This window comes from Lissotriton vulgaris, chromosome 6 (assembly GCF_964263255.1).
Source record: "Lissotriton vulgaris chromosome 6, aLisVul1.2, whole genome shotgun sequence".
NCBI classification, from domain to species: domain Eukaryota; kingdom Metazoa; phylum Chordata; class Amphibia; order Caudata; family Salamandridae; genus Lissotriton; species Lissotriton vulgaris.
This window is the reverse complement of record NC_141694.1, coordinates 1103989389-1104017263: the sequence shown is the minus strand read 5'-3', so window position 1 is coordinate 1104017263 and position 27875 is coordinate 1103989389. Positions and strand designations below refer to the sequence as shown.

Sequence of the window (27875 nt, the reverse complement as noted above, 5' to 3'; positions counted from 1 at the left end):
ATTTTGCAATTAAATATTAATTGGCAATTATTTATTTAAATTGATTAATTGAATAATTAATTGATAATTTATGTATATTTTTAACTAAATTATGTTTTACTACCACAGCGGGTTGTGGGTTTATAGGGGAATAGGGTGGGAAGTAATTTATTTGTAATTAAATAATTATTTTTCAATTATTAATTTATTTTGCAATTAAATATTAATTGGCAATGATTTATTTTAATTGATTAATTGATTAATTAATTGATAATTTATGTGTATTTTTAACTAAATTATATGTTTTACTACTGGAGCGGGTTGTGGGTTTATAGGGGAATAGGGTGGGAAGTAATTTATTTGTAATATTAATTAATTTTGGGTAAAGGGGTATTTTTAGGGTTCAGGGTCAGTTTTCAGTTTTTGGGTAAAGGGGTATTTTTTGGGTTCAGGGTCAGTTTTCAGTTTTTGGGTAAAGGGGAATTTTTAGGGTTCAGGGTCAGTTTTCAGTTTTTGGGTAAAGGGGTATTTTTAGGGTTCAGGGTCAGTTTTCAGTTTTTGGGTAAAGGGGTATTTTTAGGGTTCAGGGTCAGTTTTCAGTTTTTGGGTAAAGGGGTATTTTTTGGGTTCAGGGTCAGTTTTCAGTTCTTTGGTAAAGGGGTATTTTTAGGGTTCAGGGTCAGTTTTCAGTTCTTTGGTAAAGGGGTATTTTTAGGGTTCAGGGTCAGTTTTCAGTTTATGGGTAAAGGGGTATTTTTAGGGTTCAGGGTCAGTTTTCAGTTTTTGGGTAAAGGGGTATTTTTAGGGTTCAGGGTCAGTTTTCAGTTTTTGGGTAAAGGGGTATTTTTAGGGTTCAGGGTCAGTTTTCAGTTTTTGGGTAAAGGGGTATTTTTAGGGTTCAGGGTCAGTTTTCAGTTTTTGGGTAAAGGGGTATTTTTAGGGTTCAGGGTCAGTTTTCAGTTTTTGGGTAAAGGGGTATTTTTTGGGTTCAGGGTCAGTTTTCAGTTCTTTGGTAAAGGGGTATTTTTAGGGTTCAGGGTCAGTTTTCAGTTTATGGGTAAAGGGGTATTTTTAGGGTTCAGGGTCAGTTTTAGGTTTTTGGGTAAAGGGGTATTTTTAGTGTTCAGGGTCAGTTTTCCCTACTGTTGCACCCACTGGAGTGGGAATAGTAATTATATATTATATATGATTTATTAATTTTTTTTTTTATTAAATATGTATTATTATTATTTTTAACAAATATTACATATATTTAAATATGTTTAAGTAATTATTATGTATTATTTACAGTTTTTTTTATGTTATTTTAAATAAAAAAAAAATCGATATATTTAACAACGATATTTTTTACATCGATATTAAATTTTCGATATTTTGGTACTTACCATGTTGTACATAGGGCGTCGATATTTTTGCTATCGATATAATTACGCCGATATTTGTGTAGGTCGAAATTCTGTCTGTCGAAATTTTGTCATAGATCCCTCCAATAATGGTGGACATTGAATTAATATGGTAATTAAAATGGTCCACAGAAGTATGAATCTACCCCTCAGACCACTGCCTGTCTCATTAAATCCTTACATCTAGCCTGCTGCAGCTATTAAGACAATACTCTGTATGCTGGAAATGGAACCTCTTTGGCACTTGCTCTGCATTCAGACCCTGCCTCTCTTCCATCTTCAAGTAAATTACCAGAAGCCATCTGGAGTGTAGTGCTTGAAAGACAGAAACCTTCACCTGCAGGTCATGAGACTCCCACAAACTGGTGACCAATGAAAACAGGCCTCCTCCCTCAAGGATGGTGTACCCTAAGACTCAGACCTCAGCCACCAGATCAACAGAGACATCAAGAAGCCTTCCATCAATTGAGAACCCTCATGAGACTCTTCTGCTTCATAGATGTTCCTCACTGGTTTTAAGCAACCATCTCCCATGTTCTCACACATCCAAACTATGGTAATTTCATTTATAATCTTTATTTTGGTACAATTGAGCCATAAAAGATGCATAAAAACAACAATACATAGTACATTTTGTATATAGAGGAATGAATAATTTTACAGATAATATTGGTGCAGCTAGGAAATCAACAGTAAAATCTATAATTTAATCTAAAAAAAGGCATTATATAAAAATTATTTTCACCAGTTCCAAATTTGCTATTGGCTTTAAAATTCGTAAGTATATGCAAGCCAATTAATAAGATCAGAATAGCAACACATTGAATTCAAATACAGAAAAGTGGTACACATTACAGTTACTTTTATAAATTTAAGCCCTTCTTGTTGCGTACAAAGCTTATTGCAAATAGGAATCTACTAACACCAAAGACAATCACTTGTCTAGTATCTGACTTAATAATCCTATTCACCTCCTAACATGATTGCACTCCTAAAATATTGCACAGTGGCTTGATCCATTTTTTTCTGGCTATCTCGTAAGCTGGGCAGAAAAAGAGGATGTTTTGTTCATCTTCTTTAGTGCAATTTTGACACAATGAACATAGCTCACTAATCTTTGTTTCGCTTGACCTAGACCACCTAGCTAAAATTGTATTGATTTTCAGCATTCCGTACCTAAATTTCATATATAGGCTTTTAGCCAAAGGTGGTCGGACCTCATCTAGAAAATCCTCGAAGCAGGGAATATCCTTAAAATTAAGAAAATTACTTATCATTGTTCCGCCAGTGTGGTCGTTGGACAAGCTATGTGCAATGTAACCCTAAAAGGTCGTTTTCACCAATTTTGAGTTTTGCGTCAAGCTTAAAGGATCTTCCAAAAACTGAGACAACCAAATTATGTTTAACCATGTGCACACATGTTTTAAGCAAACATTAGTATTATGCAGATCCAATCTCATTATTTCTTGAAGTCCATTTCTATAGTCTACTAGCTCTGGTGTACACCAGAGTCTCACCCAAAAGGATAATGGTCGTAGGATGGCATAAAGGTCTGTGCGCTTCATATTTAGGTCTAACATTAAAGGTATCAGTGGAGTATGTTTTGGTAACTTCAGAAGGCTCCTACAAAAATAGTTTTCACTGTTTGTAAAAACATTCCTAGATGTAGGCCCCCATATTTCTGCCCCGTATAACGCTGAAGACTGGGCCTTAAAGTTAAAAACTTCAAGTGCCGGAGACTCGCCCGTGCTTTTTTGAAATCGGTAAGGTGTTCTGTGTGAGTATTATTTTGCTCTTCTCTATTTGGGTTTTCCATGAACATTTTGAATCTAGCGAAACTCCCAAGTAGTTAAAATTCTGTACTGATTCTAGTTTTTGATCATTTAAAAACAAGTTCCCCCTAAAAGTTTTATGAGGGTTTATGGCCATACATTTAGTCTTATTCGTATTGATCTCTAGGCCCTTGTTGTTGCAATATGATTGGAATGAATTTAAGAGGGATTGCAGACCTCTGGGAGTTTGAGAAATTAGTATTGTATGATCTGCAAATAGGAGGGCAGGAACCCTTTCTCCATTCAGCTTAGAGGAATCATTGTTACAGCCCTCTAAGTGGGACAAGATATCATTGACGAACAGTGAGAATAGCGTAGGAGCCAGCACACATCCTTGGCGGACTCCACGCTCAATCGGTGTAGCTTTTGTTAGTTCGCCATTTGGTCCCCATCGCACTCTTGCATAATTGTTTTCATGCAACCTTATGATCTGTTGGAGTAAACAATCCGGCAGCCCTTGTGAGTGTAAAGATTCCCATAAAGGTCACGTGAAACTAAATCGAATGCAGCCCTGAGGTCTACAAAAACAACGTAAAGATGCCCTTTCCTTATATGTACATACTTCCAACATAAGCAACAAAATCTAAAAACTTGATCGATAGTGCTAATTCTACACCAAAAACCAGATTGGAACTTGGTGAGTACAGAGTTTTCTTCCATCCATAAATTCAGACGTGTTAAAATATGCCTTGTGTATATTTTTTGTAAAATATCCATTAAACTAATCGGGCGATAATTGGATGGCTCGTTCCTGTCGCCCTTTTTAAAAATTAAACGATTTCCGCACCCCTCCAACTATCCGGAAAAACTGCACCAGCTGCTAATTTATTACACAAATGATTAATGTAAGGCGCCCAGACGCTAATTTCATGTTTATATAGATCTCCTGGGACTTTATCTAAGCATGGTGCCTTGAAGTTTTTTACTGCATTAATTGCTAGCTCTGTTTCCTATATATCAAACTCTAACATACTTTCGCTGAGGGTAGACCAAGGTATATCCTTTTCCAGTACCCCTGTGTGCTCTAGCGCTTTATAAAGTTGTGAGAAGTGATCAACCCAGGTCAATTCGTCAAAGAACACATCCTTGACCACTCTTCCTATGTGGTTCCCATTCGCCACCAATCTCCAAAACCCAACTTGATCCATACTCTTGGCTGCTGTTAACAAATCGGACCAACTTTCCTCATCCCAATTTGTTCTGCCATTCGCTTGGATCATTTTATATTCTTTTCTCGCCACCTTAATCTCTTCTGGGGATTTGCTTTTTATCGCCTTTAAAAGTCTAGCCTTGCCAATACGGCAATCCTTACCATACCATGGTTTTCTATTTGATAGAATATTTGTCTTTTGATGGTTTATTTGGGCATTTTTGTTACCAATGATATTAAGGATTTAAAGAACCCATTATGTAAATCAATAAAAATATTGCCCTCCAATGGTGTGCTTGTATAGCTTGAGAACGTGTCATCTAGGAGTGAATAAATACCTGCTAGCACTTCTCCGTGCTCCAATATTTGAGCCCATTTTAGTGATCGTCGGTTATTGCTAACCAATATAACATCGTTTTAATATTTAGTAAATCAGATATCTCATTCTCTGCAGTTACATAAAGAAACAAGATTACGTCTTTTGTACAAATATTCACCCCGGTTAATGCTCCTTCTCCGACTGAAGTCAGTGACGATTTTTGTCTCACTATGACCCCTTCTCCCAATTCTTCATTTTCTAACTCCTGGACATAGATTTGTGGTGGGGTTGCTAATGGGACATTCATCTCTTTTTCCCCCATTTCTTTTGGGGCAACCTCTAAACCATCACCTGTGACCGTTGATAACAATAGTCAGTCGACCATTTCCAGAGTTGATAAATCTTGGAATCTATTAAAAGTATGGAGAGGAAAAGAATTTTGGGATTCTTACACATTCTATCACTAGTGGGTCTATAAAAGTATCCCAATGGAAGGGCATGCATATTAGTATTGGCTTTCTGGGTCTCATCACATACTCTCAATAAATGGCGATCTGTGTAGGGACGTTTAAAATTAACGACTATACAGTCCCCATCAATGTCTTTCCTCTGTTCTCCTACCCACCCCACCCTACAAACCATGATAATCTCATTAATTTTTTGTGGGATGAATCCTTTATACTTTTGGAGCCAATCCACAACCTTATTCCTGAGATTATGCCATGTTTCAGATTGGTCTCTCCTTAAGGCAGGTACGCCGGTTAGTATTAAAACGTATGGGCATGTGGCTGGGGGCAATCTTAGGTTATCACTGTTAGGGGTTACATTAATTTCATTGAAATGTAATGTAGGTACTATTGAGTTACTATTACTGAGATAATATGGTCTCCCTATAGTCTGGTAAATCCTTCTTTCACCTAAGCCAGGGACATTACTTCGTAGTTCTTTTTCTTTTGATGATTGGACTCTATCGCCTGCAGCATCAGTTTCAGACAAGGTGACTAGTCCTATCTGAGCCAAAGTGTTCCTCTTTGGGGTCACTTCTATGTTTTTACTATAACTTGTTATTTGTTCTACGAGTAATTTGGCACATTCCTCAAGGTTATCTCTCCCCTTTTTAATCACGGCATCTAATTTAAAACAGCCTGGTTTATGTCATTAATGTTATCATCTAGATCCTTCAGTCTAGTGGTCATAAGATTGTTTATTTGCACCTGTACAGATTCTAAGGTGGACTTAAAAATATCTGCAACAACAAATTCTAGTGTCTCCACCATACTGTCTGCTCCGTTGGGGGGAGGGGAGTAAACTATCTCAGTTTGTGTTCCGAAGGATCTGCTTCCAAGGCTCGTATGGTCAGTTGATTCTGCCTGATTTTTGGGTAGCACCCTTATATCACCCACTCCTCCCTTTTTAGTGTAAGTTCTCTTCCCTTGCGATATAGACTTTAATTTACTTTTTTCCTGCGTCCCTTATCTTGTCCCACGCTGTCTGGTTGCCATCGGTGGAATTGGAGACACATCTAAATCCGACTGGTTTCTATCATTAATTGAAACATGTCCCACAGTAGGGCTCTCTAAAATATGCACAGAGGATGTAATATGCTCACTTGTTGATTTATGCGGTGCGTCTATAAGAGCTTATGGGCCGGGATCATTATATGTTTGTAACTTTGATGGGTCCAAAGATAACCTTCTTTCTACGAGAGCAATTTCATGGTTTATAAGTGATTCAGCTCTTAGAATAAAGCCATCAAGGGTTCCTGCTAAACATTTCTGCTTACTCATGATAATTTAAGTACTAGTAGAATAATACGTTATTATTTTTCCACACTGGGTTTTGCCTAAAAAACTTTAACTTTATGCACACGTTGATTGATTAGTGCATAGATGAATTTAGCAAAAAAGAAAAAAAAATGACAATTCAACAACACAGTGGATGGACAATATCAGGAGTGGGGGAAAAAAAACTTTTGGCTAATCTGCCAGTAGGAGCAGCACAATACGGTATATCCTATCTCCCCCTATTTTGGTACAACACGAGCAGATATCAATGAGGGAAAAGCATCAATGACTGATAACACAATGTCAACAGTATAACATACCCAGTCTTATTAATCACAAGTCTTTCGCTTGAAAACAAGGGGGGGGTGGCCCGGCCTGGCCTCCTTAGGCCTCGGACGGCCGCAGATGGCCCGCCCTTGTCCCGGGCTTCTCCCGGCACCCTCCCACGCGCTTCCGCGCAGCGGATGTGACGAGGTCTTTTCAAGCGGCCCCAGCACAGTTGTCTGCAGGTTGTAGGGCTCCTGAGACATCGAATCCTTCTGGATAGTTTTGGCGTTGCTCCCCCAACAAAGATCAGACAAAAGGTCCTTTGCACGCTGCAGCACCCGTGAAGCGGGTGCGGCTAGGTCTTTTCAAGCGCCGGTGGGTGGTGCTCGGCCCGGCACAGGTGTCTGCTGGTTGTAGGGCTCCTGGGACTTCGAGTCCTTCTGGATACCTTTGGCGTTGCTACCCTAACAAAGATCAGGCAAAAGGTCCTTTGCAGGCTGCGGACTATGGTAATGCTCTTTACCATGCCCCCTGAATGTTTGAATCACAGGATCCAACATATCCAAAACACTTCATCAAGAATATTTCTACGTCTACAAATCACTTCAGCATAGGTCTACCTGCTACATGCTGCTCTGGCTTTTAGATGCTAGAAGATTGTCCTTCAATTCCATGTGTATCAATCATCAAGCTTTTAATGGAATAGGTAATGCTTTTTTCAAGAGGGCAATTTGCATATCTGAGTAAGCAACTAAAATCTTACTCCAAACCAGCTCCCAGTGAGATTTCTCAATGTGGGCGGTCGTAGATGGTCACTACAGTTCTTGTTGAGAAGCCTTCCGTTCGTGTTGAGGAAGATGCCACTCGAGTAGAACATTTGCTCTAGCGCCAGAAAGAAGCAGAACACCTGGCACTAAAAGTCAGTATGACAGGCGCAACGTAACACACTCCGCCGTGTGCAGAACTCCGTGCAGTCGCTGGAGTTCTTTGGTCCCTTCACGGAGCTCTACGGAGTGGAATTCAGTCCAGGCCTAATATTTGCATATATCAGGAAGAAAGGAAGAAATATATTGCATGTGTTCCACTACAAATGATACATTTTTATATTTTGTTTATATCTTGATTGTTCACTAAAGTTGAATGTTTGTTTAGTTAAATGTAGGATTGTGCTCCTACCAGTGGCTCATGGAATGAGTAAGTCTACCTTGCAAGGGTGGAACCACTGGTCTCCTCATCTGTAACACATGTTGGCACCTCTCACATAGCTGTCCTTGTATTTATGTGAAATGTGGTAATCCTGTGTTTGCCATTCAAGTCGTCACCTGGCACTAGGCAGGTACTGGGGCACTAGTGGTCAAGTCCCCCACCAGATGTCCACTTCTCTATGCCAAATGCAACAGCCAGAAGGATCCCATTATTCGCCCCCAGCATCCGATGAAGGCCGACCTCTTCTCCAGTGCAGCTCCAACTTCCACTGTTACTAATACTGCCCAAAGTGCAATGTTAGCTCTCTTCTGCCTAAGCAGTCACAATTGCTTATACCGCGTGATGGCTCTTTATTGCTAACACTGTTTGAGAGAATCATTATTTTCAGATCCTGCCTAGAGATTCAATATTGTTAATACTGCAAAGGGGTCATTTTTAGGTTTCGACCTGGCGAGGGGCACGCAGTTCGAAAACTTTTGTTTTCAGTAGGGATGTTTGGACCGCCTCTGTTTCCAATTGGCTAGCTCCATAAATGGAGGCTAGCCATTGGGAGACAGAGGCTGTCAATCACGCTTTCTTGCGAAAACGCGATTCGGGGGCGTTTCTCGTTCTTTTTTTAAGCCCGCCCCTTTGTCCCGGGCCGCGCTGTGATTGGCTGTCGGCCCGGAACACCCCGTGATGTCATTCCCCGGGCCGCGCTGTGATTGGCTGCCGGCCCAGGACACCCCCCTGACGTCATTCCCCGGGCCGCGCTGTGATTGGCTGCCGGCCGGGACCCGACTTGTTTTTCATTTTCACCACCGCACTGTTTATACTACAGTGAAAATATATTCATTGAAATGCGGGGAACTGTTTGACTGTCTCTCAAAGCAGGATTTGGGGAACATTTCTGACAACAAAAAATTACGCTGGCATGCGGCTGTGACTTCTACTCTACAATCACATCTGCTTCTTGTGTCTCAATCCCTCTCTAAGGCTTCCGCGTCGCAAGACTCGCAACTGGTTTTCATGTAGAGGACGGCTCCAGTTTCAGCGTAGCCACCGCCCCTCAACCCCACTTCTACACGTGTGCGCCGCCTGGCGTGTGAGTCCTTGTTGTATTTTTCTATTTAATTGTGTTTAGAGCGGGCTCCCCTGTGACGTATGCTCTACAGCCCGCACCTGCCGGCTCCCGGTGACCACACGTGGGCCGCTCCCCGGTCATTGATTAACCCGTAATTACCACCGGTTTCAAGTGATAAATGAGCGCGCGGCTCACCTGAGCGCACATTGCTGTGCTCGCAGGGTTGAAATCCCGCGCCTGCCGTCCCCTCCCCCCTCTCGCAGACTCGGGCCACAAAGTGCAGGTCACTCGGACGGGGCAGTGCTTTAGCGGGCCTCCGCTTTGAGGCTCCGCCAGCAAGTGTGAGCATTAAGGCTTCAGCTGTCAGGCCTACGGGAAATGAATGAGGCCTGACTGTTTTGGAGTGAAAGGTCACAGGCAGTGATTGCTCTTGTGTAACATTTCTGTTTTTGGTTGCATCTAAAAAGGTTTTCAACAAAAGAAACAAGTCTTTTGTGCTGCTTTAAGGTTCATCGCGGGCCAGGCAGCCGGAGCTGTGGACTGAATGTTAGGTTTTACAGAAGCAAACATTGCAGCATGGAAGAAACGCTTCCCAGCCGAAGGAGTGCTTAATTTGTGCCGGTGCTTAGCACCGGCACTTCATCGACAGGGCTGGGTCGACGCATCTCGGACGTGCGTCACACATTGATGTTTTAAAAATGTACTGTACATTTGTACTCGGTGCGTGCACAGTCTCAGCATGTTCAATGTGAGTCAGGCACTGCAGTTAACAGTGACTGGTTGCGGCTATGTGTGAGACGACTTACACTTCTCATAATTAGCTGCCCTGCCCGGAGGCTGCCTGCCGTACCGTCCAAGGTAATAAATTAGGCTGTGATAATGGCGGCCGCAGCCCTTATTTTACTTCACACACAGTGAGTGAATGGGGCTGATCATGCAGTTGAGTGTGCGTGCGCAGTTGCATTGTTGCCACTTGCCGGTGGGTGGGCGGGCGCGGGACACAGTGTACTCACACGGGCTGGCAGTACAAACATACAATGATTTATTGGGGCACCGGGGGCGGGCTGGATGTGGGTTCTGATGGGGGGTAGGGGCTTTACACGCAGCGCGCACAGTTTTGTTTTTTACATGGCCACGCCCTAGCATAACCACCCCAGCTCACTGCTAAACAGGACATCATCCGTTGTTGAAATCATCCCCGGGCCGGCGCTGCCCGACCCCCGACAGACTACCCCAGCTCACTGCTAACCAGGACATCATCCGTTGTTCAAATCATCCCCGGGCCGGCGCTGCCCGACCCCCGACAGACTACGAGGTTGAGCCTGAGGGCACGGCCCACCACCAGTAACTGTAAGTATTAACAAGTAGCCATGCTATGCTCGTTTTTTTTTTTGTTGAGCGTGGTGTTGTGACAGTTACCGTAGTAGCGCCGCAATCTGAAGATTGGATCTTGCCCAGGGCCTAGCTGTCGCACATTCTATCCTGATAGGGCCGCTAGGGTTAAGTTAAAGACCCTTCCCGGCCCCTGTACTTGAAGTATCCTCCCCTAAACAATTTACCGCTTAAGACTTGAGTTTTTAAAAGCCTTGAAAAGCAGGATGTTAATTAAACGTGTTGCCTTTTTTTTATGTATAGTTGCATACCTATTGAATGAGCCCATACTCTTAAAGGCTCTTTAGGTGTGCCATGGTTTGTGCTTGTAATCGTGCCTTAATATGTATTAAAGTGATCTGCAAAACCAACTGAGAGGGGTAGGTATGCCTCGCAATAATGTCCTGCATTCATTTAATTCGAAGCAATCGATACAGCGTGGCGTAGAGGCTTCCCGCCTATTAGTCCTGGTCAGGGGGCTAATGAAGACTGCGCACCATATGAGCGTTCAATTAAACAGGCTCTTCATGCCACTGGCTTTCCTGAGTCACCTGCGCAGATTTATTCTTGCAACTAAGTCTTTTTTATTTTTATTTATGGCGGAGGCTGGCAGAGCTGCAGTATGTATGTGACTACTATGGAAACACCTGGGAATTAATCAAGGTTACAAAATGCTCCAAGTTCAAGCTTAATGTACGCTCAACCATACTCGCCCCCTTTCTGCTGCTAAAAGACTTTTAATCACCACGAGAGCCCCCTCAGAGTTTCTTCCCTTTCCACCAGCCGCTAAACAACCTGAATCTGGCACACATCCCTTCAGAAGTTAAAAAGAGCCTTTTTAATGGAAACAAATATTGTTTCGTGGATGTAATTTACTATTTACTTCACTGTTATGATAACCAGACCAAGAAACACTGTCTACATTTTACATGTGGCCGGAAGAAAAGAGATTTTAATGTTTACATGTATTAAATTTAAAGCATTGGTACAAAGAGCACTTAATTTGCACAAAAAATGTATACTTTTGAGCAGACAAGGCTGACTTGCAGTGGGTTAGTAGAGAACGCTGTTTGTTGAAGGCAGCATCTTAATTTATAATTATTAGCTACCAATATATAATCGATTATTGAAAATGTCAGCAAATCTCAATGCATTTAATATGCAATCTCACTCTAGAGAACGTAACCACGAGAGAGAGGACAATAGAATTATGCCCCAACTGCATCAGAAGTATACATTTTGCTCAGGTTCATTCTAAGCCTGGCAACGTGTTCCTCTATAAATTCCCTAACCCAATGGCAATAATTTATTATTTTTGTTTATTTTACATTTTCCTATAGTGCTGCTTTTTATAGAGCCATTGAACTTTCTACCACACAATTTCATTGTAATCTGTTACTTTAATAAAAACTCTGGCACTGGCCACTTTGTAGAGTCAATATAAACAAGGGTTCTTACTTATATGGCTTGTGACTAAAAAAGGGCTAGAAAGCACAGAAACAGGGACCAAATTAAGGCAGGTGTGTCAAACTTCAAACCTTGGACTTTCAATGGTTCTGGTCAAGATACAAATAGGAAGCAAGTGCCATAGAGAGATTTTACTGTTTGTTAATAGAAATTTCCCCCGAAGTGCCACTGAGATTTACATTTCTTCCCATTGTCAGACGTTTTCATGTCTTCTGGACCATTACTTTCTGCCTCTGCCATTGGTAAGAGAGAGGATAGCTCTCTCTCTCCTAACAATACTTTGTTCCAGCGCCACTGGCTTGGGCTCCTTTGTGTGACATTTCCATGCTTCCTGGTCGGAGTACTTGTGTGTGACATGTCCATGCTTTCTGGGATTACAACTGATTTATAGCTTTGCCAGTTGAGGATTTGGGTGGAACCAATAGAGTAAGTGTCTGGAGCCAGTGGAGGAAGTGGGTGGAGCCAGAGGAGGAAGTGGGTGTGGCCTCTGACATACATTTGAGCACCTGCACCTCATATTTTACAAATTAAGCACTGCCCAAGTTCCGCACTTGCGTTTTTACAGTTATTTGATCGCATTTGTAGCACTCCGGTTTATTGGTTTATTAAAAGCGGGCTGCAGTCTCTGCTTTTTTTTCCGGGCATCCCTGCGGCACGCAGAGTAACAAAAGAACACCCAGCAGCGAGCTTTAAAAGAGCATTCACAGGGGGTAGAAAATGAGATTACCGACAGAAAACGAGTTCAAAGTCTCATACGAATTTGCTTTGCATGCATTTTTTTCAAGGCGGCCTCTGCAGACACCTGTGCGGAAATGCACATTGTTTTTCCTCAATAAATACACCTCGAGTCCTCGTCTCATTTATTAACTGTAGTTTGTCCTCCGCTGGAAACAGAGAAAACGCAGTAAATCTTGGGCCGTCCCAATATTTTACATGGTGATAAAGTCTGCATATATATTTTAAACTACAATGTCGAGCAGTGGCAATTACTGTACAGTGTAGTTGGTAAGCGTTTGAGTGAACCGTGATCACTGCCAACCTGACTTATTCATTTCCACTCTTGACTTCCAGCAGTAGACCATGGGAGCCGGCTTTGAGGTGTGGTAAAGGATAGGATTCCCAGTTGCCTTTATGTCGCCGAGGCATTAGGATTCTAGTGCGGCGTCGTTTTTTACATAAAACTCCATTCTGTGGTAGTCTCGATAAGCCGAATTTGATAAACACAATAACGCCTAATGACAGAGCTCCTAAGTTTCCTAGGTCCACGCGCATGTAGGACATTGGCTTAAGGTTTTTGTTTTACAAGCAAAACAAGTAGACTTAATGAGCTACTCCTGCTTGGGATTTAAGTAATAATATATTGTAAAAGGAAAAGCCTGCATAAAACAAGTTGTGTCCAGGAGAAATGATGAAGCTTCTGTATTCTTCACTAATCAGTTTTGTGATTTCACACAACAGGAGCGCTCCTGAAGGGGAACACATGCGACTTTTTAGTGGCGGGATGCCAGCCCAATCGATCAGCTCCAAAAAACAGACATGTGGATAAACTGTATTAGGACACAGGGAGAGATCAAGAAAAGGTTTAAACTGTCCCGGCCAGTCCAGCATTTTGTGGTCTCCCTGTGCCTACTCTGAAGAAGCTTTCTGGTTGCACTAACCATGGAGCTCAGGCATAGTTTGCTGAAGGGTCTATCTGAGATTTCCAAAAGTAGAAAAGGTTTACCTACCCACCAGCCAGAGCCTCAGATCTCCTTGCAGTTTCTTGTTGCTCAAATGGGTGTAATATCTGATATGTATATAGTTCCTTTGTCTTAATTGCTTGATTTTGCTTGTGAGAACGTGTCACTCATAGTCGTTGAAATGCCATTCATAATTATACTGAAATAATAAAAATGTCATGTATCAATCTGAAACCTTGGCAGCTATGCTAGGTCCATTTCAATGCACTCACTAACGGTAACAAGGCCCCTAACACTATACTGCAGCAGATGTACAATCCGTAAACTACACATCATAACCTCACTGCGCTGCTGCCAAACCTCTTGTTGCGTATCAGAACATTACTGCAGAATGTTGCTGCACTTGACTGATGGTTCCTTCACTGCAATGCTGCCAGGACTTGCTCACTTTACAGAAGGCTCTGTACACTGCAAAACATTCCCCAGAAGGACAACTGAAACTGCTGTGAAAGAGGCCGTGCAGGAATGCAAGAAGAGGTTTTTTAGGTTTCGCCTCGTCGAAAGCTGCGCACTGCGCAGCTTTTCGGCGCAGGCGAAATCTAATGTTAGAAACAGTGTGGCCTCAGTTCCTCCTCTGTCTTCCATTGGCTAGCTCCATAAATGGAGGCTAGCCATTGGAAGAGACAGGCATCCGTCATTCTGAGAGGCGACTCGTGGGCGTTCCATAGAATTTTTCCCACGTCAGTGCGGCGGTTTTCCGACATCGAGGTTTCATTTGGTCAGTCCGCGGCCGACCGCCGCCGGAGGAAGTCCAGGTGAGTGCCTTTCTTGCCGATTACCGTTCCCTCCCCCCTCCCGCTGTTCGTTTACCTGCCCGCCCCCCTCCCGCTGTCCGTGTGCCTGCCCGCCCCCCTCCCGCTGTCCGTGTGCATGCCCGCCACCCTCCCGCTGTCCGTGTGCCTGCCCGCCCGCTGTCAGTGTGCCTGCCCGCCACGTTTCTGCTGCTTGTGGGCAGCGGTCACAGCACTTGGTAGCAGATCCCGAGATCCTATAAGCAATATATTTAACAAAAATCCACCCCGTCTTATTTTCCATCAATCTGCCATTTCTCAATTTTCAGCCCTCTGCAGCTTTACAGCTCAGGGCGCTATACCCAGTCAAGCCTCCCCACCTTCAAAAGCTCTGAAAAGGCCGAAAGGTGACACGTCGATACTACGGCAGCAACCAGAAAACAATGAAGACTGCTGCCCTGCCATGCCCGCACCCCCCCCCCCCCCGGCGAACTAACGGGGCTCCCCGCAGCCTCCCAGATATTCTTCGACATAATGCCCCCCCCCTCTGGGGACAACGCCAGGAAGTAGATTAGCGAATCTGGACCGTTCTGATGTCTATTACTTTAATTATATACATGGCAACAACATTCAGAACAGGAAAGTGGGAAAGCTTGAAAAAAAATCCATGGCAATGTGTTTTCTCCATCGACTTCTATTGAAGCAGAGGCACATTAAGGCAGGAGACAACTAAAATAAAGCCATTTGTATAAAAAAAATTGTGACTCTCCTGACTGCATCGGGTCTTTAGGTATGTATGTTAGTGGTCATGACACACTGGAAGGTTAAGCGCCTGCTTTAGACCAGTGCTTAATTTGTAAAAGACCAGTGCTTAATTTGTCAGAAAATAAGCACCAAGGCCAACCTCAGGAGGACACTCCAGCGTGCACCACCCATTGCCACTGCCAATAAAAATGCCAACACAACTACTAACCGTGAGACTCCTGCAAGTGCGACAATTCCGACTGTTCGAAGCCCACAGCTATAAGTATAAGTATAGTTTGGGTATTAGAACAGGCATTAGTTGTTTTAATGTATATTGAAATAATAATCAACTGTTGTGTATTTTTAGTGACACAAAAAGCGGGATGTCCGTTCCCAAGCACCAGCTCAAATTAAGCACTAAAGCGAGGCAAACTTACACCTTTATCTATCACCCAGCCTGGACATCAATAACATAATGGACTCCCCCCCCCCCCCCTCACTTTGACCTTCAAGGATGGTGGTTATCTGACTTGGTCAACCCCCTGCGTCCCTCTCCCCTCACTAGATAAACAAGTATTAGGTCTTTGCTTATACCTTTATGCATCCTCATGTCCTGCAAGCTTTCTTTTCCTTTCCTTTGTGTATGTAAAGCGCTCTGATACCTACGGGTCTAGCTAGCGCTATATAAAACTCTATAAATATAATAAAATAAAAGATGGCGAAAAGTGAGCAGCACCGAGCTGTGTAAAACAATAGCGGTGTGTGTGTGTGCGGCTGGCTCTGTGTGTGTGTGTGTGCGGCTGGCTCTGTGTGTGTGTGTGCGGCTGGCTCTGTGTGTGTGTGTGCGGCTGGCTCTGTGTGTGTGTGTGCGGCTGGCTCTGTGTGTGTGTGTGTGTGTGTGTGCGGCTGGCTCTGTGTGTGTGTGTGTGTGTGTGTGTGTGCGCGGCTGGCTCTGTGTGTGTGTGTGTGTGTGTGTGTGTGTGTGCAGCTGGCTCTGTGTGTGTGTGTGTGTGCACGGCTGGCTCTGTGTGTGTGCGGCTGGGTGGCTGTGTGTGTGTGTGTGTGCGCCTGGCTGAGTGTGTGTGCGCCTGGCTGTGTGTGTGTGCGGCTGGCTGTGTGTGTGTGCGGCTGTGTGTGTGCGCGGCTGGCTTTGTGTGTGTGTGTGCGCGGCTGGCTGTGTGTGCGTGTGTGCGGCTGGCTCTGTGTGTGCGGCTGGCTCTGTGTGTGTGTGTGTGTGTGGCTCTGTGTGTATGTGTGGGTGCAAATGCAATACGTCTCACATTTGCGAGACATTAAGCTAATGGCAATGTAAATGACAGTGCCATTTATTTATCTGTTTTCAAAACCAACACATAAATACAAATTTTGTCATTTACAATGCCAATAGCTCTAACTTTTCCAAAGGCGAAACCATTGCATTGTAAATGCTTGTTTAACACTGGGGGCTAAATTATAACACAGTGGCTGGAAAGAGATATGCTAGTAGGTCCTTTAATCCAGAGAATATGTGGTTGTATGTACTTGATAGTCAGTGACCGGGGTTAGCTTTATTTTCTGTTATAAGTTGAGCATGCAAGTAGATGTGATTTACAACTTAACTGCTTTCCTCTGTTTCAAACCAACTGTGCATTGTTTGTTTGAAAAAACATAACACCTTTTTATAAAACATTGGGCGCTCACTGTTGTTTACTATCACAATATGTTTGTTTGTGTACATTTCACTATAGTCTTTTCATAATTTAAGCGCAAGCTGAATGCATTTGAAACATAGACTGATCAAGACATGCAATCTTTTCACTGACCCCCTCAGACTTCCTTTGCTTGCATTGTAGGATGTGTTGGGTTAACCATGTGACTGGTGTGTGGGTATACCCTCTTCTGGATCATATCAGCCCAGGAGCCAAGATCATCTTCTTTCTGCTTGTTACCTTTATCATGAACATTTACTACATAATGGGAGAAGTACTCAACAGCTACATCTGGGATACCCAAAAAGGTGAGTTATTTATCAGGAAATGTAGTGTTGTGAACATACTTTGAAAAAATGTCAATTGCTCTTAGAAGCATGCAAACAAATCACACCAGGTGCTAAGCTCAGCTATAGTGCTTTGTGACCCAGCATATGTGGACAGTGTTTGGGCCTGAGTTAGAATTCAGCAACAATAGGAAAGTAACCAATTTTCAGCGAAAGTGCTAAATCTGAAGGTTAATACTCCCTGTGTTGGAAAGCAGTGCTTAGGATCTTAGGATGTAGAACTTCTTCCTGAAATTAGAAGATGTTCTTCACAATTACACACTATTTTCATTAATATAAAATTCATATAGAAACCCATTTTCATAAACACAATAAAAAAGGGTCAATCTTCCCTGTGATATGGTAAGCCATTTGTATGCAGTGCAAAGGTATCAGTGGCCTGACTGAAGCTTTTTTTAAGCTATTTCATTCACACAGCTTTTTGCTGAATTCACTGTTGTAGCCACCAAATCAATGTTGTTAAATCTGCAGAACAAGAGAGGAGAAAACTCAGAAAAACTGCAACATATTTGACAGGCACATTACATATTATCTATGCTAATCCTTAATAATTTCTTTCAGGGTATTTTCCAGCACAAGGTTTTGGCTTTTTATAGATCTGAAAAAGAGGAACTACTGAACTTTAGGCCTACATGTAAGGGTATTTTTTCCATTAATGGCCAATGAATTTTCTGTTTGTTTTAAGTGTTCTGTGACTGATTAACATGGGCTAAATTTAAAAAGCTACCTACACAAGTTAGCTGTGCAAAGGATTCTACTGGCCACTTCTGACATTCACAAATGATAGTTTTACTAATATAAAAAGATTTATGTCAAAGATTCACAACAGCGGACCCCAGTTCTGCACTTCGCACTAGTTCCAATATATTATATTCCTGTGCTATCAGCACCTGCGCCAGCCGTTGCGTGACACCCATGTTTTCAGATCCAAGATTATTTTCAATGAGATGGGGATGCACCAGGATAATGAAGTCCAGAAATCATTGAGTAATGTCAGTATAATTCTTTATTTCAATTCTCACAAATTGCATCAGAAGTATGTAAGGCTCAGCCAACGTGTTTCATTCCCTCACGGGGAACTTCATCAGGGCTCAAAGATAATAAGAATGAGAAGCTTCAACTGCCCAACTGAAGGTTCAGTAGTGGCACATGATGGACTTCATTCTCCTGGTGCACCCCCATCTCATTGAACATAATATAAAAAGATTTACTCACACAACAAGTGTTACGTGAGTAAATCTAAGCATAGCAGAGGGGACTGGGTCTTTTAGAACGAGAATGTCCTGAATTCTTGTGCACACCCACAAGCATCATTGTTTGTGGGTATTAAAACCTTTTTTCGCCTATTCTCACCCTCAAAATGATCAGGAATTTATTCCTGCCAAGGGGAGGCTTGAACCCTTCATTGGGGGAAGATCATGGAACCACCCCCATAATTAATTTCAGTGTAGGAGAAGGTAGTTTTGTGAACCAATAAGGAAATCATTTGGTGATTTGCGAATGGGCCCCATATGGGTACTGCATCATAATTACCCTGAAATATCATTGGGTTCTAAGAAACCAAGAGGACGCTTCTAAGGAATTGATTTCAAGTGAATCGTAATGGGAAATATTGTAACTTATGGAGAAAGTGCTAAATCTGAAGGAAAATGCATCAGTCGAATTTAGTTCACCACATGGGCTCCGAATTCTCCAGCTACAGTCTAGGTAGGTGCTGATGCACTATGGAACATTTGCAATGGAAATGCCCCTCTTAAACTACCAGGACCTGTCAGTGACCTTTGACACTGTTTACTACCATGCACTACTGATAACATCACAACTCTTTGAGAATATTACACATCTACCTGCATCCAGCCAAGAGCACTTCCCATCCTATAGAAGATACTATTGCAAAATGCAGAAGGCTGCCAGAAGGCATCACAGAAGGGTAGCATTCTCTTGGTAAGCATTTCAGCTGACTAACACATATCAGTGAGCCACAGCTTTCCGGGAGACCTAACACTGGATCGTAGAGGATCATGAGTAAGACAAACCACAGGTTTGCAGACCCTCTTTGGGCAGCTCAGAAATCAACTGTGGAATCATTTACAGAGATTGAACAAAGAAGGAATTGTACATCCAGGGCTTACCACCTGTCACAGCTTTTGACACCAGCATGTGTGTCATGATCACATGTCTCGATGCCTCCTAAAGATAGATTTTAAAATGTCAGGTACTTTTAAAAGGTGATCTAAACTTGGATCTACGCAGACGCAAGAAGAATATCTCTATATTGAGACACTGGATTGTTTCAAATCTTCCTCTCTTCGACAATTTAGCTTATGGCCTACTTCCAAGGGCTACATCTGTTGTTAAACACCGCCATGATGTAACGTTCTTAAAAACAGTGCACAATTTTTGATTTCATATGAATAAAATTGAAAGATGTAAATAGGCTAATATTTTGAATCAATAACAAAAAATGAATGAAAAGAAAGAAAAAGAACTGAATCAACATAATATTTATTCAAAAGGGGTACTTTCTGGTTGCCGGATTCATGGTAGAGTACCGCAAAACACATGTCAATTGTACTTTTCTGGATAATCAGTGTCGAAAAATAAAAATTGTCTGCAAACATCTCTAAACGTCTGGATAGCTACTGGTGATTGTTGGATAGCTTTTGAAGAGGGAAAAAAACACAGGGAGTATGAAGATATGATAACATAGAATTTTTAAATTTTTTTATTGATGCCTCCTGCTTTGTAGTCATATTCAAGTAATTAATAAGCACTGGAGGATACGTAATATTAAGAGGAAAGCATTTAGCATTGAAGTGGACTTGAGACTTTTTGTGTTTGCCCAATTATTCTTTGTGTGACGTGAATTTCAAAGTTGATGTATCCTTACTCAAATGAGGGATGAATCCCCATTGAATGTAGTGGGTTTCATGAGATGTATCTGGCTAGATTATACTCATTGCTTGGTTTATGAACAATAGTGGACAAGAGTGAAACCATATTTCACTAAATGAATGTCCCCGATGCAAGGTGGCATCTTGGATTTCACGTTAACATAGTTTGTTGTGAGTATGTGGTGGTCTGTCATCAGTTGCGGCTCCTCCGCTAAGGCAGGAGAGCATCGCCTCACTGCTCAAAAATAAAAATAAAATGCTAATAACGCAATGTTATTATCATTTCAGTTTTCCCTTTGCAGTCAGTGGTGCAGCAGGGCTGGCCAGAGCAGGGGGATGAGTGGTTTTCACTCCCTAAGTGCTCATGACTGTTTGGCCTGCTCTCTTGGGCTGGGCAGTCATGCACACTTTGCATGTTACCCCCCAGGCTGCATTACACAGACTGCTGAGAAACATGCACAGGCTCCCTGTCCCTGACTGAGCGCCGAACCACGGTACTCAGAAGAATCACAACGCTGCATTGCAGCGTTGTGATAGGCTCAGGGGAGCCTGTGTGTCCGGGTGCTTCCTGCTGCCGGCTAGTTCCTGAGACAGGAAGAAGGAAGAAGCACAGAGGAGAGACTGTGGCCAGACGTTCCAGGTAAGTCCATATTTTTTCTTCATTCCCTCTATTCCACCGCCCGCCTCCACACCACACCTGTCCAGTAGCAGCCACTACTGTCTGTCATGACGGTAGTCACTTCGCCACATAGAAGCATATGATAATGTTCATTTGAACTACCAAGGTTTTATTCCTTGGTTTAAGTTCAGTGCATTTAAAGCCTGCAAAGCTCCTTTTGACAGGTTCCTTACCCAGGTTTGTGATCTTCAAAGATTGCCACTAACCCCACCTGCCTAGCATGAATGGTGTGAGTTAAGTATAGATAAACAACATTATCTTTGATCTTCTCAATTGCCATGTCATAGGCAGTTAACCATCCAAGCACTTTGGCATGCTGTACAATTGTTTTCTGTGATTAGTGGCGAGCAACACGTCTATGATCTTCTGAAGTGAGGTACTGCACGCTGATGACCATTCAAACACTTTTGCTATCATTACATTTATTTTCTCTTTTGGGTGAGTAATTACAGCTCTGGCTCTAATGGGTGTTTGTGCCTGAACCAGCATTCCAATATGTGTGCAAATTTTGCATTGACCCAGTGTTTTTCCATATACAGATTTCACAACAAAAACTGCAAAATACTGAACTTTTCAGTTGCAAATGGTTGGAAAACATTGGCTACTACAATGTTATCCCCATTCTGATCAGCGGACATCCTAATGTGGCTATCATATCAGGGAAAATTAAATCCCACAGTATCGCTCTTGCCCCATGTTGTATTACTGCCTGGTAATTGCCCATACAATGTCACAGTGAACTTTTTCGTGGTTTCAAATGCCTTCATGCAGTCTGCACAGTAGCATGTGATCTCTAGTAATGAGAGAAGGTCCCCCACATCTTCAGTTATGGGTGTTTTTCTTAGTGCATGACCTTTTACTGGATCTGGGTGCATTCCTTATCTGGATAAGAGGTGACTAAAGAATTGTAAATCTTTATTGACAAATTCATGCCTATTAGGATCTATTATGTATCCAGCCTTCTCTTCTGCCCAGCACACGTCTTTTTATTTTATGTTATGTTAATATTGCAATATTTAACACAACATCTGCAAGGTTTCTTGGCACTGTAAGAGCAAGGCATAATCAAAAAATAAAACAATAGAAAATAATCCTCCATTAAGTGGACTTAAGGTATTTGAAATGCACACCCTAAACAGTAGTAAAAAGAACATTAGAAACATAAAATATAACAAGTGAAAGTGTATCCTACATAAAAGAAATTAAATTAGCAAATTCCTCAATCTTATGAGTCTTGCTTCTTCAGGTTCCGCTTGAGAAAGAAGATTTCATTAATTAGAAATATAGACTACCACAATATTGTCAGAAAATGGGTAAGTATATCAAATTGTATTATCATGCAAACTATTAACTTTAAAACGGATGTTAACTTTAAAAATATTTTTATGTAAAACATATACCTATTTTATAAAAACATATTACAAATGTATAACTTAAAAGCATAAAACAGAAATAGAATCTTTGAAATAATTGAAAAAAATAATCAACATAATATTTCACAATAAATATTATTTAATTATACAAAATAAGGAAATTGTGACTTTAAAGTGGCCAGATTTACTATTTTCACTCCAATCTAAGCAGCAGTCTGGAAAGTGTTGGACTTTGCGGAGGTCAAATTTACTATTCCCACTCCAGCGTCAACAAAAGAAGGGAAAGTGTTGGTGTTTGGGATGCCAGATTTACTATTCGCACTTCATCAGTATGCAGTATGCAGTAAGGCTTGGGGAAAGCGTTTACTGTTAAAATACGCCAAAACTTCAGCCCTGCGGTGACGCTCTGCGAGGGGGCTCGCAGCTTACCTGTTCATCGCCCTTCTTCAAATCCACTGGGCATTTGGGCACAGCTGGGCTCCTGACGCTGTGGTCTCCCCCGACGGCGAGCTGCTGACATCGCTCGGCCGCGGAGCGGGGTCGAGACTACAGCTCCCAGCCTGCCCTGGGAGATCGCCGCCCACTTCCTGCCTGGCGCGAACGGAGGCGCATAAAGGCGGACAGCCCCCACAGAGGAGCGGGAAACGCCAAAACTTCAGCCCTGCGGTGACGCTCTGCGAGGGGGCTCGCAGCTTACCTGTTCATCGCCCTTCTTCAAATCCACTGGGCATTTGGGCACAGCTGGGCTCCTGACGCTGTGGTCTCCCCCGACGGCGAGCTGCTGACATCGCTCGGCCGCGGAGCGGGGTCGAGACTACAGCTCCCAGCCTGCCCTGGGAGATCGCCGCCCACTTCGTGCTTGGCGCGAACGGAGGCGCATAAAAACAGACAGCTTCCTCCGCATCGCGGACGCGCGCGGGCGGCACCGGGCGGAGCCCGGGCAGAGGGCGGGCCCGGGGCGGGCCGTCTGTGGCCGTCCGGGGACGTCGAGGGACGGGACGGGCCACCCCCCTTGGTCCCTCTCCTCCGACACTACACCTAGGTACTGTACCCCGGCCATAGGGGCCTTGCATAGGGCAGTGAAGCACCTGAAAGAAAGTTACACGCTAAACCCCCACGGCAGTACCCAAGAGGATTGGCTGAACCCAAAGCCGCATCTTGTTGTGGCGATAAGGAAAGAGACCAAGGGGGAACGATGTCCACTCATCCTAACACACGCTCAAATGGGACCAAGTCAACCAAGAGAACAACCCCTAAAATAACACGGGGGGAAACAAAGGAGGCCGCCCACAAAAAGGGGAACAAACCTACAGCAATTGACTTAATGTTAAAAAAAGTCACAGGGGAAATTGAACGAATGGAACGGAGTTTATCCTCCTCGCCAAATCTCAATGCCATCACTCAAACACCCCCTAGAGACGTACTACTAATTGATAGTCTAAACACCCAGGACAGTGTGTCACAAACAAACTATGACACAGTGGATGTCCCTTGTGCGCAAACCTCAGGGCCAGAATCCCCCGAACTTATTGACACGGCCCCTCGAAAAGTAAGGAAGCGAGTGGGGAGGAATAAGGGTCAGCAGAGGCAGAGGAAAGCACCCCCAAGATCCAACTCCTCAATAAGCCTTCAAGAATATAATTCACAAGAAAATAATCCCCGAGTTGACACTATTCCCCCAGGGTGGATCGAGATAGTAGTAACAGACATTAAAAAACAGCTAGAATCCTTCATTGCGGCACAACTAAAACCCATCATAAGTAAGGTGGATAAACTAATGTGTGAGCTCTCCAAACAATCTAAGGCATTAGAATACGCACTTGTAAAGACTCCCGCTGACCAACCACAACCGACAGTAGAAACCATAAATGATAAGGTAAACACAAAGAGGGCCCAAAATAACAACTGTGTTAGCCATGCCCAACAGGCTATAGTTCAGATTCATGAGGCACCCAGCACTGTCCAAAACCCCAATGGGGACACAAACGATAATCACAGAGGGAGACATCAACAAGGTGCGAATAACACACAGAGGGAAAAACCTCCCATACAACCACTAATGCAATGGAGACAAGACGAGCGCCTGCAGAGAGAAGGGAATTTCAATCACTGTTATACAGACTCTGACACCTTTAATAACACCAACACTCAGGCACCACACTTAGATTTACCCCCCGAGGCGAATCCCTTTGTAATAATCTTTGCAGGGGTCCCAGAAAATAGGCCCAATGAGAGAGAAACACATCTACAATTGCACTCAAGAATTTCTAGATGGTTGAACATCCACAGACCCTTAGATACTGGGGAAAGAGGAGAGATTCTAAGTGTAAGAAGGGTAAACTGGGTTGGGAGGAGAAAGAAAGATATCAGAGGTGACTGTATAGTCGCAAACTTCGCAGACACTAGTCTGGTAGAGTACATCCTAAAGAATTCCAACAGGAACCAAACCAGCACGATTTGTGCCCTCCCACTTGGGTACTTTTACCCAAGGACACGAAACAATAATCGTGGGGAGGATGAGGGAGGATGGACACTGGTTAGATCACAGCGCCCACACAGACCTAGACTAGCAAGCCACCTCGAACAGCCCCACCCCCAGCGTGACTACCCTCAATGGAGAAACAGATATGCCCCATTTCAATCTCTAGAGGACATAGATTGACTCAAACTCACTCCCTCCACGCAAAAGAACATAATAGGAAGCCCGGCCACTAGTTGCTATCTTGGCCCACAAGTAGGTAATACAGGGGGGAGCGTGGAGAGCATATTAACCAGGGGATTAGACTCACCCCACCCCCAGAGGGAAAAGGAACATACAACTAAACTAGATTTCCCATCAGATGGGATGGAGAGAGTAACTGAATCCCACATGGAAAGAGGCAAAGAAAAGCGGGAGGGCCTGACCATCCTTTCTTGGAATGTTGCAGGGTTGGAAGCCAAATTAAAAAACAAGGAATGGCTAGAATTTATCAAATGTTTTCATGTGATAGCGCTGCAGGAAACATGGGCAAGAGACTCGGGCCCATGTCAATTGGAGGGCTACAAATGCTTCTTTAAACCCGCACAGGGTACAAACTCGGGAAGAGCAAAGGGAGGCTTAGTCCTATATGCAGACTTAGATCTGAAAGGCTCCTGGGCATTCACCGATGGTCCTTCAGATAATATACAAGCAGTTAGACTTACTCATCAGGGGGAGTGTTTACTGTTTGTGAATTTCTACAATTCCGGACCGGTGGAAGGAATTTTCCCAATCTTAGAGCAGCTGGAGACCTGTTTAACTAAGGAATTAGATCAAAGGGCGACAGGGCTTGAACCCACTGTCCTGTTGATGGGGGATTTTAATTGCCATCTATGCCCCAAATTACTCCCCTTAACCCCGGATTGGTCAGCTTGTCCTTTAGAAAAGGGGCCCCACTTTATACATACCAAAGAGGGTACATTACTGATGAAGTTATTAGATAACTTTGCCCTTACAAAGGTCATGGATCTATCCGCTCATAAGGCAGGCGAATCCCTAATACCAACATTCAAGGGAAAAGGCGGGGGATCTATAATAGATTACGTCATGATATCCGCCTGGGCCAGGGAAAGGATCATAAATACCAGGACAGAGTGGAGTCCCTTTAGCGACCACAACCCCATTATAACAGAAATTAAAGGGAATGATTTTATTAAAAAAGTACCAGGGGTGATCCAACAAGCAGAAATCCAACCAACAGATCAAGGGAGACGCCTAAGGTGGTCACTGATTAACCCCCAAGACTTCTATGTTAAATTAGTCAATGAAGGGAAAGTTCACATAGAGACCTGCTTAGATGCTACTATAGAGGGCAGAGGAGTAGTAGAGGCGTTTGAATCCCTAACCAAAATCGTAGAGAAACTTCTGACAACCAAGAAGCCCATAAACCTGCAAACCATGCCCAGATGGTTTGATGCCAATTGTTCAAAAGCGTTAAGAGACTTAAAACAGAGCCTGAAAATGTCACCAAGGGACAAAAATGAAATCACTCGTTGTAGACAAAACTATAAAACCCAGATCAAGGTCAGAAAAAGTACCCTTCAAAAGGAAATCTGGGCAGACTTAAGGGAGGCTGGCGAAAACAAGGACTACACCCAATTCTGGAAAATCATAAACAAACCATGTTTTCACGATTCAAGCTCCCCAGTCATTAGTTCAAACATTCTGCCGGAACAATGGATTGCCCATTTTAAATCGCTGTACAATCAGCAGGATGTAGACATTGGTGACGGAATATGGAGGGGGCCAAGGGCGGAAAAACTAGAATTATCCTTGGATGAAGTTCTTAAGGCAATAATAGGGTTAACACGAAACAAAGCCCCGGGCCCAGATGGAACCCCCCCGGATCTTTTCCTGAGTAACACCAACCTTTGGGCCCCAATGGTAACAAGAGTATTGAATGCAGCCATTAAAACGGGCCTGCCGAGATCATGGTCCACTGCGGTGATTGTCCCGATTTACAAGAAAGGCTGTAGGGACAGCCCGCAGTGTTATAGACCAATCTCGCTCATTGACGTCTCGGCCAAGGTACTGGGAAGGGCACTCCTTAACCGCCTACTGGACTGGACTGACACCCATAACACTCTGGTGGATACCCAGTACGGGTTCAGAACGGGGAGATCAACTACCGATCAGTGCCTCAACCTGTACCTGCTCACTGCCAAGTACACTAAAGCGTCTGATGGTACCATGTATATGGGGTTCATGGACTTAGCAGCGGCGTTTGACAATGTTAACAGAGCCAAACTATGGTCGATCATGTTTAACTTGGGAATCGACCCGGATCTTATCAACATCCTGAGGGAACTCCATTGGAACACCACTGCCAAGGTCCGCTACAGCGCGGGGGGGTGAGTACCGATCCCTTCCTGTGCTCGGGCGGGGTGAGGCAGGGGTGTATCCTGGCACCTTTTTTGTTCTCCCTCTATATAAATGGCCTGGAGAGCGACCTAATAGCACCAGGAACTGATTGCCCAAAGGTGGGCTCACGTCATCTGCCAGTACTTTTGTATGCTGATGACGCCGTCCTCCTAGCCCGGACGGCGGTCGGACTGCAACTCCTAATCAAGGGTTTCGCAGATTTTATGCGGAAATTGGACCTATCTGTAAATATGACAAAATCCTTTATCATGATAGTGGGGAAGAAACCTCAGAAGAAATTTGTATTTAAACTAGGGGATCACGTTTTGGACAGTGTTAAAACATTCCCATATCTGGGTCTCTTATTCGATGAGAAGCTGAAGTTTGCCCCGCTGGTAGAGGAGAGGGCGAGGAGACTTGTCTCAGCAAATGGAGCCATTTCAAACTTTGCTCGCCGAATGGGAAGGTGGTCCCCTGAGCAGGTGTTGACTTTGTATAGATCAGTCAGCATCTCAAAAACTATTTACGGATCTGAAGTCTGGGGTTTCAGAGATGCTCAATTAATCCAAAGTGAGGAGGAGAAATTTTTTAAAAAACTGCTAAAACTCCCGCTGAGCACCTCCGCTGCAGTAACACACAATGAGCTGGGAATATCATATATATCAGACTTGATTAGACTGAGACCCATACTGGCCTGGATCAAAATTTGGCTAAACCCCAACGCGGAATTATCCAGACAGATTATCCAGGATTGTTTGACGAAAGATAAATGCCTCCAAATCCCCTGGCTGAAATATATTAAAGATACCTTGGGCGAAATAGATGAACAAAGATTATTTTTGGACCCATCCCTGGTGGACATATATACCAGTCACTCGGTACAAGGCCAATTGCTGGATAAATTTGGTGGTAGGAGGAGGGATCTTGACTCTATTAAATCCTCCGTAGTTGCTCACTCGC

The 27875-nt window shown here is 43.4% G+C and overlaps 1 protein-coding gene across 1 annotated transcript in view; it reads left to right on the top strand.

The window, feature by feature from the left end:
• Positions 1-27875, top strand: part of AIG1 (androgen induced 1) — a 1923620-nt gene that overhangs the window by 1670766 nt on the left and 224979 nt on the right. Inside the window, exon 5 of the mRNA XM_086925350.1 lies at positions 16888-17051. Coding sequence (XP_086781476.1) covers positions 16888-17051 — 164 coding nt within the window. The remainder of the gene's footprint in view (positions 1-16887; positions 17052-27875) is intronic.